The following is a 19,171-nucleotide window of genomic DNA, read 5'->3' as shown; positions in this document are numbered from 1 at the left end:
TAGTGTGTATGTGTCAATCCCAGTCTCCCAAGTTATCCCTCCACCCCCTGATCTCCTGGTAGCCGTAGTTTATTTTCTACATCCATGACTCCACTTCTGTTTTATAAGTAAGTTAATTTGTATTCTCTTTTTTTAAAGATTCCATGTATAAGTGATATCGGATGATGCTTGTCTTTCTATATCTGACTAACCTACCGTACTAGCTCCAAGTTTCGTATGTTTGGAAGCCAACACTTTTTTCTCATTTAATTTTTCCCATTGTTTCTTATTTATTCTTTTAATTTTTGGCTCCATTGGATCTTAGTTGGCTTCCTGCTGGACTTTCATTGCATTGTGTGGACTTCTCTCTAGTTTCAGCACGCAGCATTAATAGCCCTGAAGCATATGGGATCTTAGTTCCTTGACCAAGGATGGAACTTGTGTCCCCTGCATTGAAAGGTGTATTCTTAACCATAGGATGACCAGGGAAGTCCCTCCTATTGTTTCCTTAAGTGTACTGCAGTTTCCTCTATTATCATTATTCCTGTCTTATGAGTGAAAAACTGAAGCTCTGAAGTATTAACATTTTTTCAGTCATACAAATTATTTATGCTAACATCAGGTGTGAACTCAGGTCTTCAATTGCCAAAATTTTTATTTTTTCTTATTTGAAATGGGGGGAAAACATGCAAAATGTTTATAAGAATGACAGGTCAGATGAGTATGGCATAAATATTAACTTAGCATCCATTAATAAACAATGTTATATACATAGGTATCATTATCATATTTATTATTCATTGAGGTCACATCTATTAAACATGGGAAAGTTCTATTAGACCTTTATCCTGCAAGTGCACCAGGTAGAGTGGTGATAGTGTGCTATCTTATTACTTGACGTGTTCTTTTTCTTTAATAGTCTGACTTGAGTTTTCCTACATTTCTTCCTTGGGAGATTATTCCATAGCTTAGTCTCAAAGTATTCTCATCTGTAATATTATCTAATTTACCTTTCTTCAGTTGTGTTACATCTTTGCCATTTCATCTGTCAAGCGTTTATAAACAGCTGTCACTCCCAATGACATAAATCACTCTGGGGTCAATCTTCCCAAGACATGCTTTTATGCTTTTAGTTATTGGGTGGCTTTCCCTCATCTCTGTCAGAAATTTCTCTGATTGCAGTTGACCTTGAACAATGGGAGCGGGTGAGGTTTGGAGTGCCAACCCTCCCCACAGTGGAACCCCCTCCCCAACTTTACAGTCAAGTATCCCTCATGCCCCTCTACCCCCACCCTGATATCTGCTGTTCCACATCCATGGATTCAGCTATTCCAGGATCTGTGTTACTATAGCATATATATTTAGTGAAAAAAATCTGCATGCAAGGGGACCTGGGCAGTTCAGGTTTGTACTGTTTGAGGATCAACTGAATAGTTTCCATCTGACATACAGATTCTTTATGCCACATAATGAAATACCAACTCCATTTTAATACTGAAGAATATAATAGTCTGTGTGAGTGATCACGTCATCTTATCCCAAAGCCTTCAGGAGCCATCTACACCTTCCAAGTAAATCCCAAATCTCTTTGCTAAGCATTCAAACCAGTCGTCTCAGAAGTAACCTCCCCCTCCTTGTACAGCTGTTACATTGTCTTCATATCTCAAATATGAGAGTTAATATGGAGAAGTCACTCAATGAGAAGCCCCTGATCTCAGCAACTAGAGAAAGCAGCACTTAGCAACAGAGACCCAGCACAGCCAAAACAAAAGTTTGTTCAAGAATGGTTGCAGCAACATTATTCCTAATAGCTCCAAAGGGAAACAATTCATGTCTCCCTCAACAGTGGAATGGATAAATCAAGTGTGCAATCGTCACACAAAGGGATAACATGCAACAGTGAAAATGAACAAATCGCTACTGAAGAAATCACAGAGGAATCTCACAATGTTTAGTGACAGAGCCATACACCGAAGCATACATACTGTATGCTTCTAAAAGTTCAAATACAGGTAAAATTAATTGATGGTATTTGTTGGAATTATGTCGGGAGGGGGAATGAGGTGCATTTCTGTGGTAATGGTGGAGTTCTATTTCTTGACCTGAATGGGGTTTACATGAGCATGCTTGCTTTGTGATAATTCATTGTCAGCAGAGGAGAGAGTATGAAAACAGTTCTGCAGGAGGAGATTCATTAAGTGTAGAAGGAAGAAGCTGACTGTAATGAAAAAGAAGTCGACTCCCTCCCCAGTCCTCCTGCCCTCCATTTCCTGGGAGAGGAGTCTAGGAAAAATCAGACAGGAGACAAATTCCAGCTTGCACTCAAACTCTCAAACAGACCCAGAGACTCAGAAAGTCCATCACTCGGGACAAACGCTTATTTCCAGATTTGTCCAGGGTGATTACCAAAGCGACACGTCTCTTCGCTGCTCAGGGCAAGAAGGAAAGGGAAAGAAAAATAAATAAAAAACATTGTTACTTCCCAATTTCTCTCTGCCTGGAGCTCTGATTCAACCGGCCCACCTGGGACCAGACACACCTAGGGGGCTGGGCCGCGGCCTTATTCGGACTCCCTAGCAACGGAGCGAGCCTTTATCGCGTCCTAGCAACACGCTTTTCCCTGGCTCTCGGCGGGCCCGCCCTCCCGCGGTCCCCTTACCCCGCTCCGCGCTCCGGCTGACCCTCTCAGTGGGCCTCGGAGAGGTCCCCAGAGCTTGGATTTGCGCTTTTTAATTCAAGTGCCGAACAGCTCTCTGAGTTCCTGTGGTGGGCACCTTTCAGGGAGAGCCAGAGTCGGGGGCAGGGGGCGGGGGACGGCAAGAAAAAAACGTTTAAGAAAGAAAAAAAAAAATCGAGACTTGGTAATTTTTAAGGTACATCCAAATTTCCCAGGAGAGGGAGGCTGGAGAGTGGGACAACCACGTTTGTGTAAACTCCATCTGAAGAAGAAAAGAGGCAGCATCTGGCCGACAGGGGACCAGAGATGCTGGACACCATCCTCCCTTCGCTGCAGGACGTCGGCAGGCACCTGCTGCCCACGCTGCCCTCGCTGAGCCAGGAGGGTAAGCGACAGGGGCTGGGGGCTGAGGACGAGCCTTTACCTGCTTGGGGCAAAGCTAAGGGCTTCTCCCCATCGCCTGTCTCTGGAGGGCCTTGAAGGGCCCGTGTTGCCTTGTCAAGCAGCTGGTAATCACAGCCGACTCGTGGTGGACGTCCAAAGGCTCTTTTCATTTCTTTAGCTGCGCTGGGTCTTAGTTGCCCCTTGCTAACTCACTTGCTCGGTGCGGGAGGGACTTCCTTGACCCAGGATGGAACCCAGACCACCTGCACTTCCGAGCATTAAGTCTTAAGACACTTTTGTTTACTGACTTCTTTAATGAGAGAAAGGGGCCAGCTGAGGGGGGTTTAATTAAATGAGATAATGTACACGTAGGGACGTGGAGTAAGTCTCAATACATGCTGGCTACAAACAACCACCCCAAATGGCTCCTTCTCAGAATTCCGGCAAGGCTGGTATCTCAGGCTTGTGTTAAGAAAGTGAGATGAAGGGACTGCCCTGGTGGTCCAGTGGTTAAGACTCTGGGCTTCAGAGAGGGGAGTGGGTGAATGGGCTCCATCCCTGGCTGGGGAAGTGAGATATTGCATGCTGCCTGTGGCAGCCAAAAAAGTTAAAAAACACCAACAACAAACTGAGATTAAAAAAAAGGAAATGGCTGTTTGGAAGAAGACTTGACATCCTCTATAGAAAATTTGCTAGGCTTGGTTAGACAGTTTCTTTCTCAAAGTGACATCGAGATTTAAAAAAAAAAAGAAATCATTTTTGGCCGTCCTGGGTCTTCATTGCTTTGCCCGGGCTTTCTCCAGTTGCCGCGAGCAGGGGTTAGTTCCTCTTTGTTGCGGTTCTCAGGCTTCTCCCTGCACCGTCTTCTCCTGTTGCAGAGCACAGACTCTAGGTGAACCGACTTCAGTAGTTGCAGCCCGAGGGCTCAGTAGTTGTGACAACCCATGCCAGTATTTTCGCCTGGGAAATCCCAAGGACAGAGGAGCCTGGCGGGGTACAGTCCATGGGGTCACAAAAGAGCTGGACGTGACTGAGCAACTAGAGAACAACAGTAGTACTTGGAGGGAACAATCATCATTTTACAGATGGGAATCGGTCGAAACTATCGAAGGCTGCACAGCGAGCAGTCCATGGGGGCCGGAAGGCTGTAGGCCTCCAGACACACAGCACAGCGTGCCTTTCCACTGCACTATGCTCTGGGAATATGTTTCCTTGTCTAAATCACTCTATAATAATTTGTTCTGTTTGTATATCAGTATTTTAGTTTTATGTTTTATAAAGTTAGGGGACTTATCTTTTCCTTTTGATATTAGTATCTATTTCAAGTATAGATTATTCTGTAATATACATAATGGGCACTTGGTCTTTTTTTTAAAATAATGATTATATATAAGGTAAAGTGTTTCTACCTGGAATACATTTGGCATTGTGTTTAAAAATACGGTTTTGAAAGCACAAAATGTTTAGAATCTGAAGTTAAATGAAGGTTGAATTGATTATGGAAGGTACATCCAGGGATGATTTCTTGTGGTTCTTGGTATTTCAGTGTTTGGTCACAATAAATAACCTCAGCGTTCCTAAAAATATAACAGTAGCATACTCTTTAGATTGCTTTTTAGACTGGATTAGAAGTATTTTTCTTTTGAGATTTAGTGATTCTTTTCCTGACACTTTGGAGCATGGAAAAAAAATCAAAGTTAGAAATCACAGTCAGCAAGATTTCCAGGTCTGTTCCATTTGAATTACAGAGGCTTAAAGGCTTCATTTCCTGAAGGAAATTATGTACATGTTTTCCTTTTCCTTCAGTGAAAAATATAAAATTTCAGCTTAGAATAATAAACTCTGCTCTAATAAGACTTTGCCTATTATATTTTTATTATTTTATTTATTTATTTCTGACTGTGCCAGGTCTTCATTGCTTGTAGCCTTTTCTCTAGTTGCAGCGAGATGGGGTTGCCTTCTACGGGCAGCATGAGAACTTCTCGCTGTGGTGGCTTCTCTTGTTTCTGAGCACAGGCTCTAGGGTGTGCAGACTCCGGTGAAGTGAAGTGAAGTGAAGTGAAGTGAAAGTCGCACAGTCATGTCCGACTCTTTGCGACTCCATGGGCTTTACAGTCCATGGAATTCTCTAGGCCAGAATACTGGAGTGGATAGCCTTTCCCTTCTCCAGGGGATCTTCCCAACCCAGGGATTGAACCCCAGTCTCCCGCATTGCAGGCGGATTCTTTACCAGCTGAGCCACAAGGAGAGCCCGCAGATTCCAGTAGTTGCAATATATCCCTTGTTCTAGAGCACTGGCTCCGTAGTTGTAGTCCATGCGCTTAGCTGCCCTGCAGCATGTGGGATTTTCCCCGATCAGGGATCTAAACCGTGTCTCCTGCATTGGCAAACAGATTCTTATCCACTGTGCCACTAGGGAGGCCCCCCACTCCCGCCATTAGATTTTATAGGGTAAAATGACACAGTTGGACTTGAATGTATCTTTCAAATGAGGAAAGAGGATCTTCAAATTTCTAATTAAACTCAGTCAGGTCTTTTCAGTAGGGTCTGGTTGCCAGCTATACAATTTCTCCTGGCCCTAATTAAATCATTTCATTTTGGTATAGATTGTTTTCCTGAAATGTGAGCTGCGTATCATCACTCTAGGTGAAAGGCTTAACAGTTTTGACTCTGAAAAGCCTTCTTGTAAGTCTGGCTACTGAGATTCTGTAACATTAGTGAATTAAATATTTTTAGTCATGATGAGAATTTGAATTCAGGAAACAGTTGAGACTATTAATTCTTAGCAGCCAGCAGCAGACAGAATTCTTTTGTCTGTAAGGGTGAGTAAGAGTGGGAAATAGAGTAGAATGGGACAGAGCAGAAGGAATACTTGAGTATATTTAATAAACTGTATATCCATGATTTAGAGTGAAGGGCAGAGTTGGCATCCAGCTCGCTGTAGCATGCAGTCCCAGTTTTCTTGGTGAGTGAGTTTCCATCACCCAACTTGTTCCTCGAGGCTCATAAGAGTCACTTCCATCTGTGCACGCATGCTCAGTCGTGTCCGACTCTGGACTGTAGTCTGCTGGGCTCCTCTGTCTACAGGTCTTTTCAGCAAGAATACTGGAGTGGGTTACCATTTCCTCCTCCAGGGGATCTTCCCAACCCAGGGATTGAAAGGTTGTAGCTGAGTTGTGAAAGATGCCAGAGTTCTTGACCTCCAGAGGAGAAGAATTCAATCTGGGACCAGAGACAAGGCTCGATCACTCAGAGCTTTTATGTAATAAAGTTTTATTAAAGTATAAAAGAGATAGAGAAAACTTCTGACATACACATCAGAAGGGGGCAGAAAGAGTGCCCCCTGCTAGTCTTTAGCTCAGTGTTATATAGCTACCAGCAGATTGCTAATTAGAGAAAGGAAATGTCTCAAAACTGAAAGACTGTCACCAGGCCCCTCACCCACAACATACATTTTGAGATAACATTGGTACCAGGTGAGTCATCCCAGGCCATATAATGATTGACATGAATCTTGCAGAAAGGCAGGTTTCCAAGTAAATGTACACTTTCATTAACATAGATTAGGAGAACAATGTATGAGTAAAACATACCGGTTTGTGGAGCCCTTATCAGTTCTGTGTCTTAAGTGGAGAAACTCAGAGTCTAGGGTAAATACATAGTTCATTAACATAGCTTAAAAAATATTTCCATAAGAAAAATGCATTGGTTAGCTCAAGGTTTGAGAAGAGTTAAGTTCAGGTGGAACCAGGTGTCATCATGGCAACACAAAATTTTAAGAGAAACCTTTTAAATTTGTATGGAGAAGGGAAAAAAATCTAATACGTGTAGTTTCCTCCTGCCGCTTAAGAAAGAGATAAAAAACGTCTGACACTTGCAGTCTGTTTCCTTTGTTTGGAGACCCCTAGCCTTCCTGCCTGTTACCCTCTCAGTATCGAACTGGTGTCTCCTGCATTGCAGATGGAGTCTTTACCCACTGAGCCATTAGGGAAACCCATGAGTCACTGCTGCTTCTTATTGCCCATCCTGTTCATTCTCTGGCGTATTAATAAAAATATTTATAATGCTGATATACAGGATTAAATGAGTGCAATTTTCCACATTAGGTAGTGGTTTAAACCATTAGGAAAAACAGTTACAAGAGTAAATCAAGCAGTTTCTAAAATGGGGAAAAAATGGGTTTTTGTGCCCAAGAAGTGGTAAGCTGGTATTTGCCACTGTTCTTGATCTTTTCTTTTGAGAATTAAAACACAGCACTCTTTTGATTTGCGGAAAGAGTTCACTAGTGGAAAATATCTGTAATAAACTCATGACTAAGTTTGGAATGGAAATGTCAACACAGACATGGATTTCTGTATTTAGGAGTATTAGTTATACCCAGAGGATTCCTTCATATCATACATTAACACTAGTAATTGACAACTACTTATTTTTATACCACAGCTTTCCTGGAACATAGCTCAGAACAAGAAAACAAGCATAGAAGGCCTCCCTCTGATCATTCAAAGTAGAGAGTGTGAAGTCTATGTCCAAATACAAAGTAAAGCCCTTTGGGCCCTTACCCCAAAGTCTGTTTTTAAAAATTATTGTTTTAGACATAATGTTAGTATATTTGTTGGATGCAAGAGCACAGGTGATCAGAAGCAGTGAATTCAGACTGGGTGGTGAGCCTGCAGAGCACTCGTAGCAGAGAGGAGTGACAGCCCGAGTCCAGTGGTGACTACTTGAGGGTGAAAGCAGTCAAGAATGAAGCAAAAATAAAAGTGCAGAGACAGTTGAAGTGCAGAGAGAGTTAATGTACAGACAATGATCCTTCATGCTTTAGTGGCCCTGGCCTCCTTCCTATATTATGGAATGGTGTGAGAATGGAGGCTCATGTTAATCAGATGGCACAGTGTAGACTCTTAGAAGCTTCTTGAATGGGTCATTAAGAAAAGCCTAGATTAGGGACCTCCCTGGTGGTCCAGTGGCTAAGACTCCATGTTCACAATGCAGTGGGCCCTGGTTCGATCCCTGGTCGGGGAACTAGATCCCACATGCTGCAGCTAAGAGTTCAAAAGCCACAACTGAAAAAAGATCCTGCATGCCACAACTAAAGGTTCCACATGCCTTGATGAAGATTGAAGATCCCTTGTGCTGCAACTGAGACTCAGCACAGGCACATGTGTATTTATATAAAAAAATAAAAGGCTAGATAATACTAGGTTAACTCAGACGGTTAAGAATCTGCCTGCAATGCAGGAGACCCTGGTTTGATCCCTGGGTCAGGAAGATCCCCTGGAGAAGGGAATGGCTACCCACTCCAGTATTCTTGTTTGGAGAATTCCAGAAACAGAGAGGCCTAGCAGGCTACAGTCCATGGGCCAGCCAAGAGTCTGACACAACTAACAACAACTATGTTTATAGAATAAAGGGCCAGGTGTGACATTTCCCTTTATTCTACAAAGATTTTCTCCCCTTCCTCTCCACCTTCTCTTTCTCTTCTGCCTCCTCTTTCACATTTTTGGAATTTAAAGCTAGTTAACTTTGCTTATTAGGAAAATTAACTTTGGGGAGTGATTTTATTTTCTGTTAATTTTAATTAATTAGAAATTATTGTCACTTAAAATAAATAATGTAAATTATTTATTCTGTATTTCGTATTCACGTTTTTGTTTCTGAACACTAAGATGCTATCACAGGTGTGCTTTCATAAATTACTCATACATTATATTTTATTCACCTTGGATTTCAGAAGTTTCTACTATTTGGGGAAATGTGTCAGAATTTGTGGAACGGCAGCTATCCTTACACAAGGTAAGATTTATACTTTAATTTTAATATAAGACATCAAAGAATGTTTCCTCCTTAGTCTCCAGTAGTTTTGCTGGGAGCAAGATAGCAGATTTTAGAGCCATCCAGTGTAACCTGCAATCTTGTGATTTTATGATGCTCACATTTAGGACTTGTGGTTGGTAGATTTAACAGATACGGATTTCACCCTTAGGTAACAAATGTGAAAGTTCTGCTGTTCCAGTGATAGGAAGTGTATCACTGATCAGCCCAGGTGTGTATAGAGAAAGTAGATGAATTCTGTTCATCTGTGATCTGGTAGTTCCTGGAGTGGCTATAGGAGGATATGATGCTTCTTGTCTTGCCTCCTTGCAGGAAATGGATTTTAAATGAAATGTAAGAAGGCAGTCAGAGACTGAACTCTACTTGCCAAAAATGAGAACCTTTGTCCAGGGATAGGCTATTTCTTCCCATCAAGTCTTGAGTTTGGATGCCACAGAACTGAACAGAGATGTTGGGAGTTTCGAGGGTGCTGGGATATTGTGAAATGTTTATATCCTACTCAGAGGTCCCAATATGAGAACCTTTGATCTGAATTCATCCGTGCAATCTATTTTGTTTGATCTGATAATTTAAATTAGTCATCAGAACTTAAAATTGGGAGAGTTTGTACAGATTTTTTTTTTTCTTGAAAAATCAGCCAATTAACAAAATCAGTTTTTGTTCAGTACATGTGACACTTGGCTGAAGCTGACAAGGGTCTCTCCCCTTTAGATGGGGCATGCAGTCCTTAGCCATCATATTCTCTGGCTCAGTACCTTCACTCCCTTGCATCCTTTCTTGGCTCCTGTAGCATTTGACTTTGTAACCTGTGATGTATGATGTTTCCAGGAAGACAGAGGCCTAGAGTGATAGCCACAGTCTTTTGCTTCTGCACATTAACCAAGATCACCACACTATAGCACGTATCCTGTATGTTTTGGGTTGTCTGATTTTAAGTGAGGGACATTAAACCTACCATAAAGAATGAGAGGGACTTCCTTGGTGGTCCAGTGGTTAATCCTCCATGCTCCCAATGCCAGGGGCTTGGGTTTGATCCCTGTTTAGAGTCCTAGATCCCACATGCCATAACTAAAAGATCCCATATGCCGCAGCGGAGATCAAGACCCTGTGTGCCACAACTAAGATCTGGCGCAGACAAGTAAAGAAATAGATAAATGGTTTTAAAAAGAGAAAGAGAATGAGGAAGCAGAAATTCTTTCCCCCTGATGGCAAGGGATTAAAATTTAAACTGTCACACAATTTCAGTCAGTTCAGTTCAGTCGCTCAGTCGTGTCCGACTCTCTGCAACACCATGGACTGCAGCATGCCAGGCCTCCCTGTCCATCACCAACACCCGAAGCTTGCTCAAACTCATGCCCATCAAGTTGGTGATGTGGCCAAAGTATTGGAGTTTCAGCTTCAGCATCAGTCCTTCCAATGAACACTCAGGACTGCTTTCCTTTAGGATTGACTGGTTGGATCTCCTTGCAGTCCAAGGGACTCTTAAGGGATTTTCCCAACATCACAATTCAAAAGCATCAATTCTTTGGCACTCATCTTTCTTTATAGTCCAACTCTCACATCCATACATGACTACTGAAAAAAACATAGCTTTGACTAGATGGATCTTTGTTGGCAATGTCTCTGCTTTTTATTATGCTGTCTAGGTTGGTCATAGCTTTTCTTTCAAGGAGCAAGTGTCTTTTGATTTCATGGCTGCAGTGATTTTGAAACTCCCAAAATAGTCTGTCACTGTTTTCATTGTTTTCCCATCTATTTGCCATGAAGTGGTAGGACCAGATGCCATGATCTTAAGTTTTCTGAATGTTGAGTTTTAAGCCAACTTTTTCACTCTTTTCTTTCACTTTCATTAAGAGGCTCTTTAGTTCTTCTTCCAATGAAGAAGGGTGCCATAAGGGTGGTATCATCTGCGTATCTGAGGTTATTGATATTTCTCCCAGCAATCTTGATTCTAGCTTGTGTGTCATCTAGCCTGGCATTTCGCATGATGTACTCTGCATATAAGTTAAATAAATAGGATGACAGTATACAGCCTTGATGTACTCCTTTCCCGATTTGGAACCAGTCTGTTGTTTCAAGTCTGGTTCTAACTGTTGCTTCTTGACCTGCATACAGATTTCTCAGGAGGCAGGTAAGGTGGTCTGGTATTTCCATCTCTTTTTAGGACAAGAGTAATCTTCAGTTTAGTTCAGTTCAGTTCAGTCACTCAGTCATGTCCGACTCTTTGAGAGTCCATGAATCACAGCACGCAAGTCCTCCCTGTCCATCACCAAGTCCCGGAGTTCACGCAAACTCATGTCCATCGAGTCGGTGATGCCATCCAGCCATCTTATCCCCTGTCATCCCCTTCTGCTCCTGCCCCCAATCCCTCCCAGTATCAGGGTCTTTTCCAGTGAGTCAACTCTTTGCATGAGGTGGCCAAAGCATTGGAGTTTCAGCTTCAGCATCAGTCCTTCCAATGAACACCCAGGACTGATCTCCTTTAGAATAGACTGGTTGGATCTCCTTGCAGTCCAAGAGACTCTCAAGAGTCTTCTCCAACACCACAGTTCAAAAGCATCAATTCTTTGGCTCAGCTTTCTTCATAGTCTAACTCTCACATCCATACATGATCACTGGAAAAACCATAGCCTTGACTAGACGGACCTTTGTTGGCAAAATCTCTGCTTAGAGTAATCTTAGATAAAGATTAAAAGCAGCTATGACATCCATACATTAAAAAAACATATTTATTTATTTGACTATACCAGGTCTTAGTAGTGGCATATGGGATTGAGTTCCTCCACCAGGGATCAAACCCAGGCCCCCTGCACTGGGAACGCAGGGTCTTAGCCACTGGACCACAGGGAAGTCCCCATACATGTTTTTTTTAGTCCTCACAGCCTTCAAATGATATGAAGATGATGGATCAGCAAAGCACTGTGGATTGAGATATTACATTTTATACTTCTTTGAAAACTTAGAGTCATGAAATACTAAAGCTATAATGGGTCATAAAGAGCACTGAATTTTAAGGCACATGCTTAAATTTCTTCATGTGCTTTGGTATAACAGTGCAAAGGATTATTTTTCTTTACATTTCAATGAATTCTCTGTTTTTTTTTTTTTTTTTTTTCCCTTTGTCTTTTCAGGGAGTTCAGATTCCTGGACTTGGAACTTTCACTTTCATGAGACAAAAGCTTGAGGTGGGAAACAAGAAGTTTTTCCTAATTCAGAGGCCGGTATTTATCATGGCAGAGAAGTTAGTACAGATGCATGGACTCAAACAAAACAGAGTATATACTCCTGGTAAATAGATTTTATTTTAAAGACTTTCCCAGTATGTGACTAGCCTGGGGATGAAAATGAAAAGGCAATGCTTGGCCAGTTTTTGCTTTACTGGTTTTTGCTTTGAGAAGCTCTCTTTTCATGTGGTACCTTTGTCAGAGGGAAGGGCTGAGGTAGGGAATAATATTCAGTCTTCTCATAGGTCATTTTCAACCTCAGAAGCTCAAGGCCAGATGTGACATCAAGGCACATCACTGACTCATACAGATTTTTATTCTTATTTCAGATCTAAGAAATTAAAAGTGGTCGTAAAGAAGAGAAAGTTAATTAGGGTTACTGGTTGGAAGAATCACATTTAATATCAACTGGGAAAAGATCAACTGTGTTTCTATTGTATATCATCTAAATTATTGAAATTTAAAAGTTGTTAGAAGGTTAATGGAGAAGGCAATGGCACCCCACTCCAGTACTCTTGCCTGGAAAATCCCATGGACGGAGGAGCCTGGTAGGCTGCAGTCCATGGGGTCACAGAGTCGGACACTTACTGAGCAACTTCACTTTCACTTTTCACTTTCATGCATTGGAGAAGGAAATGGCAACCCACTCCAGTGTTCTTGCCTGGAGCGACTTAGTAGCAGAAGGTTAATAATTCTGTAAAGACTTAATACCTTATACACCTCTCACATCCTAAAATCTTCCTTCTTTCCTTTGCTTCCTTATTCCCTTCCTTCCTCCTTCTTTTCCCTCCTTCCTTTTTCCCTTCCACGAATATTTACTAAGGGCTAACGACATGGCAGGCCTTGTCCCACATGCTAGAGACATGTGGGGGAGACATGACACCTTCCCCAGGATACTTGCATTCCAGTTTCAGGGTGTGGCTTTGTGTGATACCTGCTCTGGTTACTCGTGGTAGGAGGGTTCCCTCCTAATTTCTGGTTGTGTTCCTTTTGACTTTCCTTATCATGCCCTCCTGCATCAGACTTATATCTGGATGAAGAGACTTCATCTACCCCCAATATTGACAAGGTGAAAGGGCTGGAACTTGCCTTTCAATTAACATCTCTGGAAGTTAATTTGCAGAGTAACTTTCTACCAAAAAATGGTATATTGGAAAAACAAATACCAACAAGCTATACTTAGAATTTGTTATGCCTGTATTCTGTATGGTAAATTTGATGGATTTTTCGACCATTTAAAAATTTATTTATTTTTGACTACACCTGGTCTTCATTGCTTTGTGTGGGCTTTCTCTTTCAACAAGATAGAATGAAAAGCTTGTCTGTAGCACAGTTTAGAAAGCTAATTGTGCTTGTTCTGAGCAAAAACATTCTACTTTTGGGGAAATTTTAATTGAGCATTAAAGAGTACAACTGAAGGCTTCACAGGTACGGTTCTGTTTTTAAGTATTAAGTGAGAATCAAGTGATTATTTGTGAGTGTGTATGATATGTCTTTGTTATAATCTCCAATTCTTTGCTCTCCCCCTTTCTCCTCTAGGTGATATCCCAATAGTTCCACTTAATTTTGTCATGATATCCTTGGAGGGTCCATTTAGCAGAGATATAGTGGAAGGATGTGTGAAGGAGACACTGCTTTTTTTGTCACGATCCATTTCCATCAAACAAAATGTGGAGTTCACATTCAAAGGAATTGGGGTCCTCATGATCAAAGACAGCAAAGTCAAGATGAGATTCTATAAGGACTTCCTTTGTACAATGGATGGAAGCGGGGCTTTGGCAAAAGCCCTGACAAATGTAAATTACTGTTTTCCTTCTCCTAACCCCTTCTTTTTTTTTTTTTTTTCAATTTCAATTTATTTATTTTAATTGGAGGCTAATTGCTTTACAATATTGTATTGGTTTTGCCATACATCAACATGAATCCGCCATGGATGTACACATGTTCCCCATCCTGAATGCCCCTCCCACCTCCCTCCCCATACCATCCCTCTGGGTCATCCCAGTGCACCAGCCCCGAGCATCCTGTATCCTGCATCAAACCTGGACTGGCGATTCATTTCTTATATGATATTATACATGTTTCAGTGCCATTCTCCCAAATCATCCCACCCTCTCCCTCTCCCACAGAGTCCAAAAGACTGTTCTATACATCTGTGCCTCTTTTGCTGTCTCGCATATAAGGTTATTGTTACCATCTTTCTAAATTCCATATATATGCGTTAGCATATTGTATTGGTGTTTTTCTTTCTGGCTTACTTCACTCTGTATAATAGGCTCCAGTTTCATCCATCTCATTAGAACTGATTCAAATGCATTCTTTTTAATGGCTGAGTAATACTCCGTTGTGTATATGTACCACAGCTTTCTTATCCATTCGTCTGCTGATGGACATCTAGGTTCCTTCCATGTCCTGGCTATTATAAATAATGCTGTGATGAACATTGGGGTACACGTGTCTCTTTCAATTCTTGTTTCCTAGGTGTGTATGCCCAGCAGTGGGATTGCTGGGTCATAAGGCAGTTCTATTTCCAGTTTTCTAAGGAATCTCCACACTGTTCTCCATAGTGGCTGTACTAGTTTACATTCCCACCAACAGTGTAAGAGGGTTCCCTTTTCTCCACACCCTCTCCAGCATTTATTGCTTGTAGACTTTTGGATCACAGCTATTCTGAGTGACGCGAAATGGTACCTCAATGTGGTTTTGATTTGCATTTCTCTGATAATGAGTGATGTTGAGCATCTTTTCATATGTTTGTTAGCCATCTGTATGTCTTCTTTGGAGAAATGTCTGTTTAGTTCTTTGGCCCATTTTTTGATAGGGTCATTTATTTTTCTGGAATTGAGCTTCAGGGGTTGCTTGTATATTTTTGAGATTAGTTGTTTGTCAGTTGCTTCATTTGCTATTATTTTCTCCCATTCTGAAGGCTGTCTTTGCACCTTGCTTATAGTTTCCTTTGTTGTGCAGAAGCTTTTAATTTTAATTAGGTCCCATTTGTTTATTTTTGCTTTTATTTCCAGAATTCTGGGAGGTGGGTCATAGAGGATCCTGCTTTGATTTATGTCGGAGAGTGTTTTGCCTATGTTCTCCTCTAGGAGTTTTATAGTTTCTGGTCTTACATTTAGATCTTTAATCCATTTTGAGTTTATTTTTGTGTATGGTGTTAGAAAGTGTTCTAGTTTCATTCTTTTACAAGTGGTTGACCAGTTTTCCCAGCACCACTTGTTAAAGAGATTGTCTTTAATCCATTGTATATTCTTGCCTCCTTTGTCAAAGATAAGGTGTCCATAGGTGCGTGGATTTATCTCTGGGCTTTCCATTTTGTTCCATTGATCTATATTTCTGTCTTTGTGCTAGTACCATACTGTGTTGATGACTGTGGCTTTGTAGTAGAGCCTGAAGTCAGGCAGGTTGATTCCTCCAGTTCCATTCTTCTTTCTTCCTAACCCCTTTCTGAATTTGTAAATGTGTTATCTTTAAGATTGACAAGGGCTTCCTTGGTTGCTCAATGGTATTTGCCTGCCAATGCAGGAGACACAGGTTTAATCCCTGGGTCAGGAAGATCCACTGGAGGAGGAAATGGCAACCCACTCCAGTATTCTTACCTGGAAAATCCCACGGACAGAGGGACCTGGTAGGCTACAGTCCAGGGGGTCGTAAAGAGTCAGACAGGACTTAGCAACTAAAACAACAACAATAAGGTTGACATATTTAAAATGGCAGTTACCCCAAGTCAAAGAAGTGCTTGTTTATAGATGATTAACTCTTTGACAAAAAAGTTAGAAGGGTTAAGAAACTAAGTTTTGTGTCAATGCCAACTGAAAAATTATAAACAGTAGTAGAAACTCATAATTATGAACATTTTATAGGCTAGTACCTTATAGTTTAAAAAGTTTTTTCTACATATATTATTTTATTTGACTCTCAAAACTTTATACAACCAGAATTATTATCCTGATTTTACCAGTGAGAAAAATGGGGTTCAGAGAGGTTGTGTGGGAACCTGAAGTCTGGGAGTTCAGCAGTGGAACTGAATTTTAAGCCAAGACTTCCTAATTACTCTTTTTGTGCCAATCACACTATTTTGTTTTAATGAAAGTCTACAGAAAAATCTAATTCCAGTCATAGAAATGTATATTCAGCTTTTAATTTGCATTGTTTAGAAGAAATTTCATAGTTGACCATTCACTGTTAACTGTTATAGCTGGTGACCTTCATGCTAAGTTGGACATTGCAGACTTTAAGGAGGCAGTGAAACAATCATTTAACAGGGCTAACTGAAACTGTTTATTTTTTTTTCAACTTATTTTAGTTGGAGGTTAGTTACTTTACAACATTATGGTGGTTTTTGCCATACACCGATATGAATCAGCCATGGGTGTACATGTGTTCCCCATCCTGACCCTCCCTCCCACCTCCCTCCCCATCCCATCCCTCAGGGTCATCCCAGTGTACCAGCCCTGAGTGCCCTGTCTCATGCATCAAACCTGGACTGGCGATTTTGTTTCACATATGATAATTTACATGTTCAATGCCATTCTCCCATATCATCCCACCCTCTCCCTCTCCCACAGAGTCCAAAAGACTGTTCTATACATCTGTGTCTCTTTTACTGTCTTGCATATAGGGTTATCATTACCATCTTTCTAAATTCCACATATATGTGTTAGTATACGGTATTGGAGTTTTTCTTTCTGGCTTACTTCACTCTGTATAGTAGGCTCCAGTTTCATCCACCTCATTAGAACTGATTCAAATGTATTCTTTTTAATGGCTGAGTAATATTCCATCATGTATATGTACCACAGCTTTCTTATCCATTCGTCTGCTGATGGACATCTAGGTTCCTTCCATGTCCTGGCTATTGTAAACAGTGCTGTGATAAACACTGGGGTATGTGTGTCTCTTTCAATTCTTGTTTCCTAGGTGTGTATGCCCAGCAGTGGGATTGCTGGGTCATAAGGCAGTTCTATTTCCAGTTTTCTAAGGAATCTCCACACTGTTCTCCATAGTGGCTGTACTAGTTTACATTCCCACCAACAGTGTAAGAGGGTTCCCTTTTCTCCACACCCTCTCCAGCATTTATTGCTTGTAGACTTTTGGATCACAGCTATTCTGAGTGACGCGAAATGGTACCTCAATGTGGTTTTGATTTGCATTTCTCTGATAATGAGTGATGTTGAGCATCTTTTCATATGTTTATTAGCCATCTGTATGTCTTCTTTGGAGAAATGTCTGTTTAGTTCTTTGGCCCATTTTTTGATAGGGTCATTTATTTTTCTGGAATTAAGCTTCAGGAGTTGTTTATATATTTTTGAGATTAGTTGTTTGTCAGTTGCTTCATTTGCAATTATTTTCTCCCATTCTGAAGGCTGTCTTTGCACCTTGCTTATAGTTTCCTTTGTTGTGCAGAGGCTTTTAATTTTAATTAGGTCCCATTTGTTTATTTTTGCTTTTATTTCCAGTATTCTGGGAGGTGGTTCATAGAGGATCCTGCTTTGATTTATGTCGGAGAGTGTTTTGCCTATGTTCTCCTCTAGGAGTTTTATAGTTTCTGGTCTTACATTTGGATCTTTAATCTATTTGAATTTATTTTTGTGTATGGTGTTGGAAAGTGTTCTAGTTTCATTCTTTTACAAGTGGTTGACCAGTTTTCCCAGCACCACTTGTTAAAGAGATTGTCTTTAATCCATTGTATATTCTTGCCTCCTTTGTCAAAGATAAGGTGTCCATAGGTGCGTGGATTTATCTCTGGGCTTTCCATTTTGTTCCATTGATCTATATTTCTGTCTTTGTGCTAGTACCATACTGTGTTGATGACTGTGGCTTTGTAGTAGAGCCTGAAGTCAGGCAGGTTGATTCCTCAGGTTCCATTCTTCTTTCTCAAGATTGCTTTGGCTATTCGAGGTTTTTTGTATTTCCATACAAATTGTTAAATTATTTGTGGTAGTTCTGTGAAAAATCCCATTGGTAACTTTATAGGGATTACATTGAATCTATAGATTGCTTTGGATAGTATACTCATTTTCACTATATTGATTCTTCCAATCCATGAACATGGTATATTTCTCCATCTGTTTGTGTCCTCTTTGATTTCTTTCATCAGTGTTTTATAGTTTTCTATATATAGGTCTTTTGTTTCTTTAGGTAGACATATTCTTAGTATTTCATCCTTTTCGTTGCAATGGTGAATGAAATTGTGAAACTCTTTTTTTAAACCTTTTATTTTGTTTTGGGGTATAGCTGATTAACAGTGTTGTGATAGTTTCAGGTGAACAGCGAAGGGATTTGGCCATACATATACATGTATCCATTCTCCCCCAAACTCCCCTGCCATCCAGGGTGTCACATAGCATTGAGCAGAGTTCTAGGTGCTATATATACAAGTAGGTCCTTGTTGAGAACTAATTGAATCTGAATGTACTAATTTGGGATGGATGAATTGGATTATCATGAATGTTATATAATCTTGTGACCCATAGTACAAAAGCCTGACTTTCTTTGTTTTAAATGAAAGAGCTATGAAAGAAAATGTTATACATATGGTTTAATTCTCCCTTCTGATTTCTTCTTTTACAGTGCTCTGGGATGGGGGTTAAGGAGATGGAGTAATGCATACTTAGGCCCTTGGTGTTTTCTCCACATCATGGCTTCATACATGTTGACTCAGAGGGATGCCAACCCTGTGTGTGCAGAGTGGAGACACACACACTAGAGTATCACCCTCTCATTTTCATTAAAACACAGGCAGGATGTGCAAAATCAGAAACAAGGCCAAAGGTTCCATCTCTCACCCTCAGGGATTCTGCAGAACTTTGTAAGCTTTGATACATGTTTGAAGACAGGATAATGCTTCATTTGGCCTGCTGTACTCTAAGATGTACCTTTTAAGGAGAGTTTTCCAAAAGAACTGCTCTTGATGGGTATCCTATAAAAAAAGCTCTATGGGCCAAAGCACATAGGTATGTTAAAGGACCGGAGAAGTCTGGCTGGAAAGAAGCAGCTTTAACTGCCTGAAAGTATTTAATCATGGAACTTTAGGTTGAGTCAATATTCATTAATGCCTGTAAAA

General features: G+C 40.8%; 1 protein-coding gene across 2 annotated transcripts in view; it reads left to right on the top strand.

The window, feature by feature from the left end:
• Positions 2,963–19,171, top strand: part of CCDC81 (coiled-coil domain containing 81) — a 41,967-nt gene continuing 25,758 nt past the window's right edge. Inside the window, exons 1-4 of one of the 2 annotated variants that reach the window (XM_005699439.3) lie at positions 2,963–3,041; positions 8,775–8,836; positions 12,007–12,163; positions 13,639–13,895. In XM_005699439.3, the coding sequence (XP_005699496.2) occupies positions 2,963–3,041; positions 8,775–8,836; positions 12,007–12,163; positions 13,639–13,895 (555 nt within the window). The remainder of the gene's footprint in view (positions 3,042–8,774; positions 8,837–12,006; positions 12,164–13,638; positions 13,896–19,171) is intronic. The other variant, XM_005699440.3, reaches the window with a different exon arrangement.

This window comes from Capra hircus, chromosome 29 (assembly GCF_001704415.2).
Source record: "Capra hircus breed San Clemente chromosome 29, ASM170441v1, whole genome shotgun sequence".
NCBI classification, from domain to species: Eukaryota; Metazoa; Chordata; class Mammalia; order Artiodactyla; family Bovidae; genus Capra; species Capra hircus.
The sequence above is the reverse complement of the archived record's forward strand: the minus strand, read 5'-3'. Positions and strand labels throughout refer to the sequence as shown.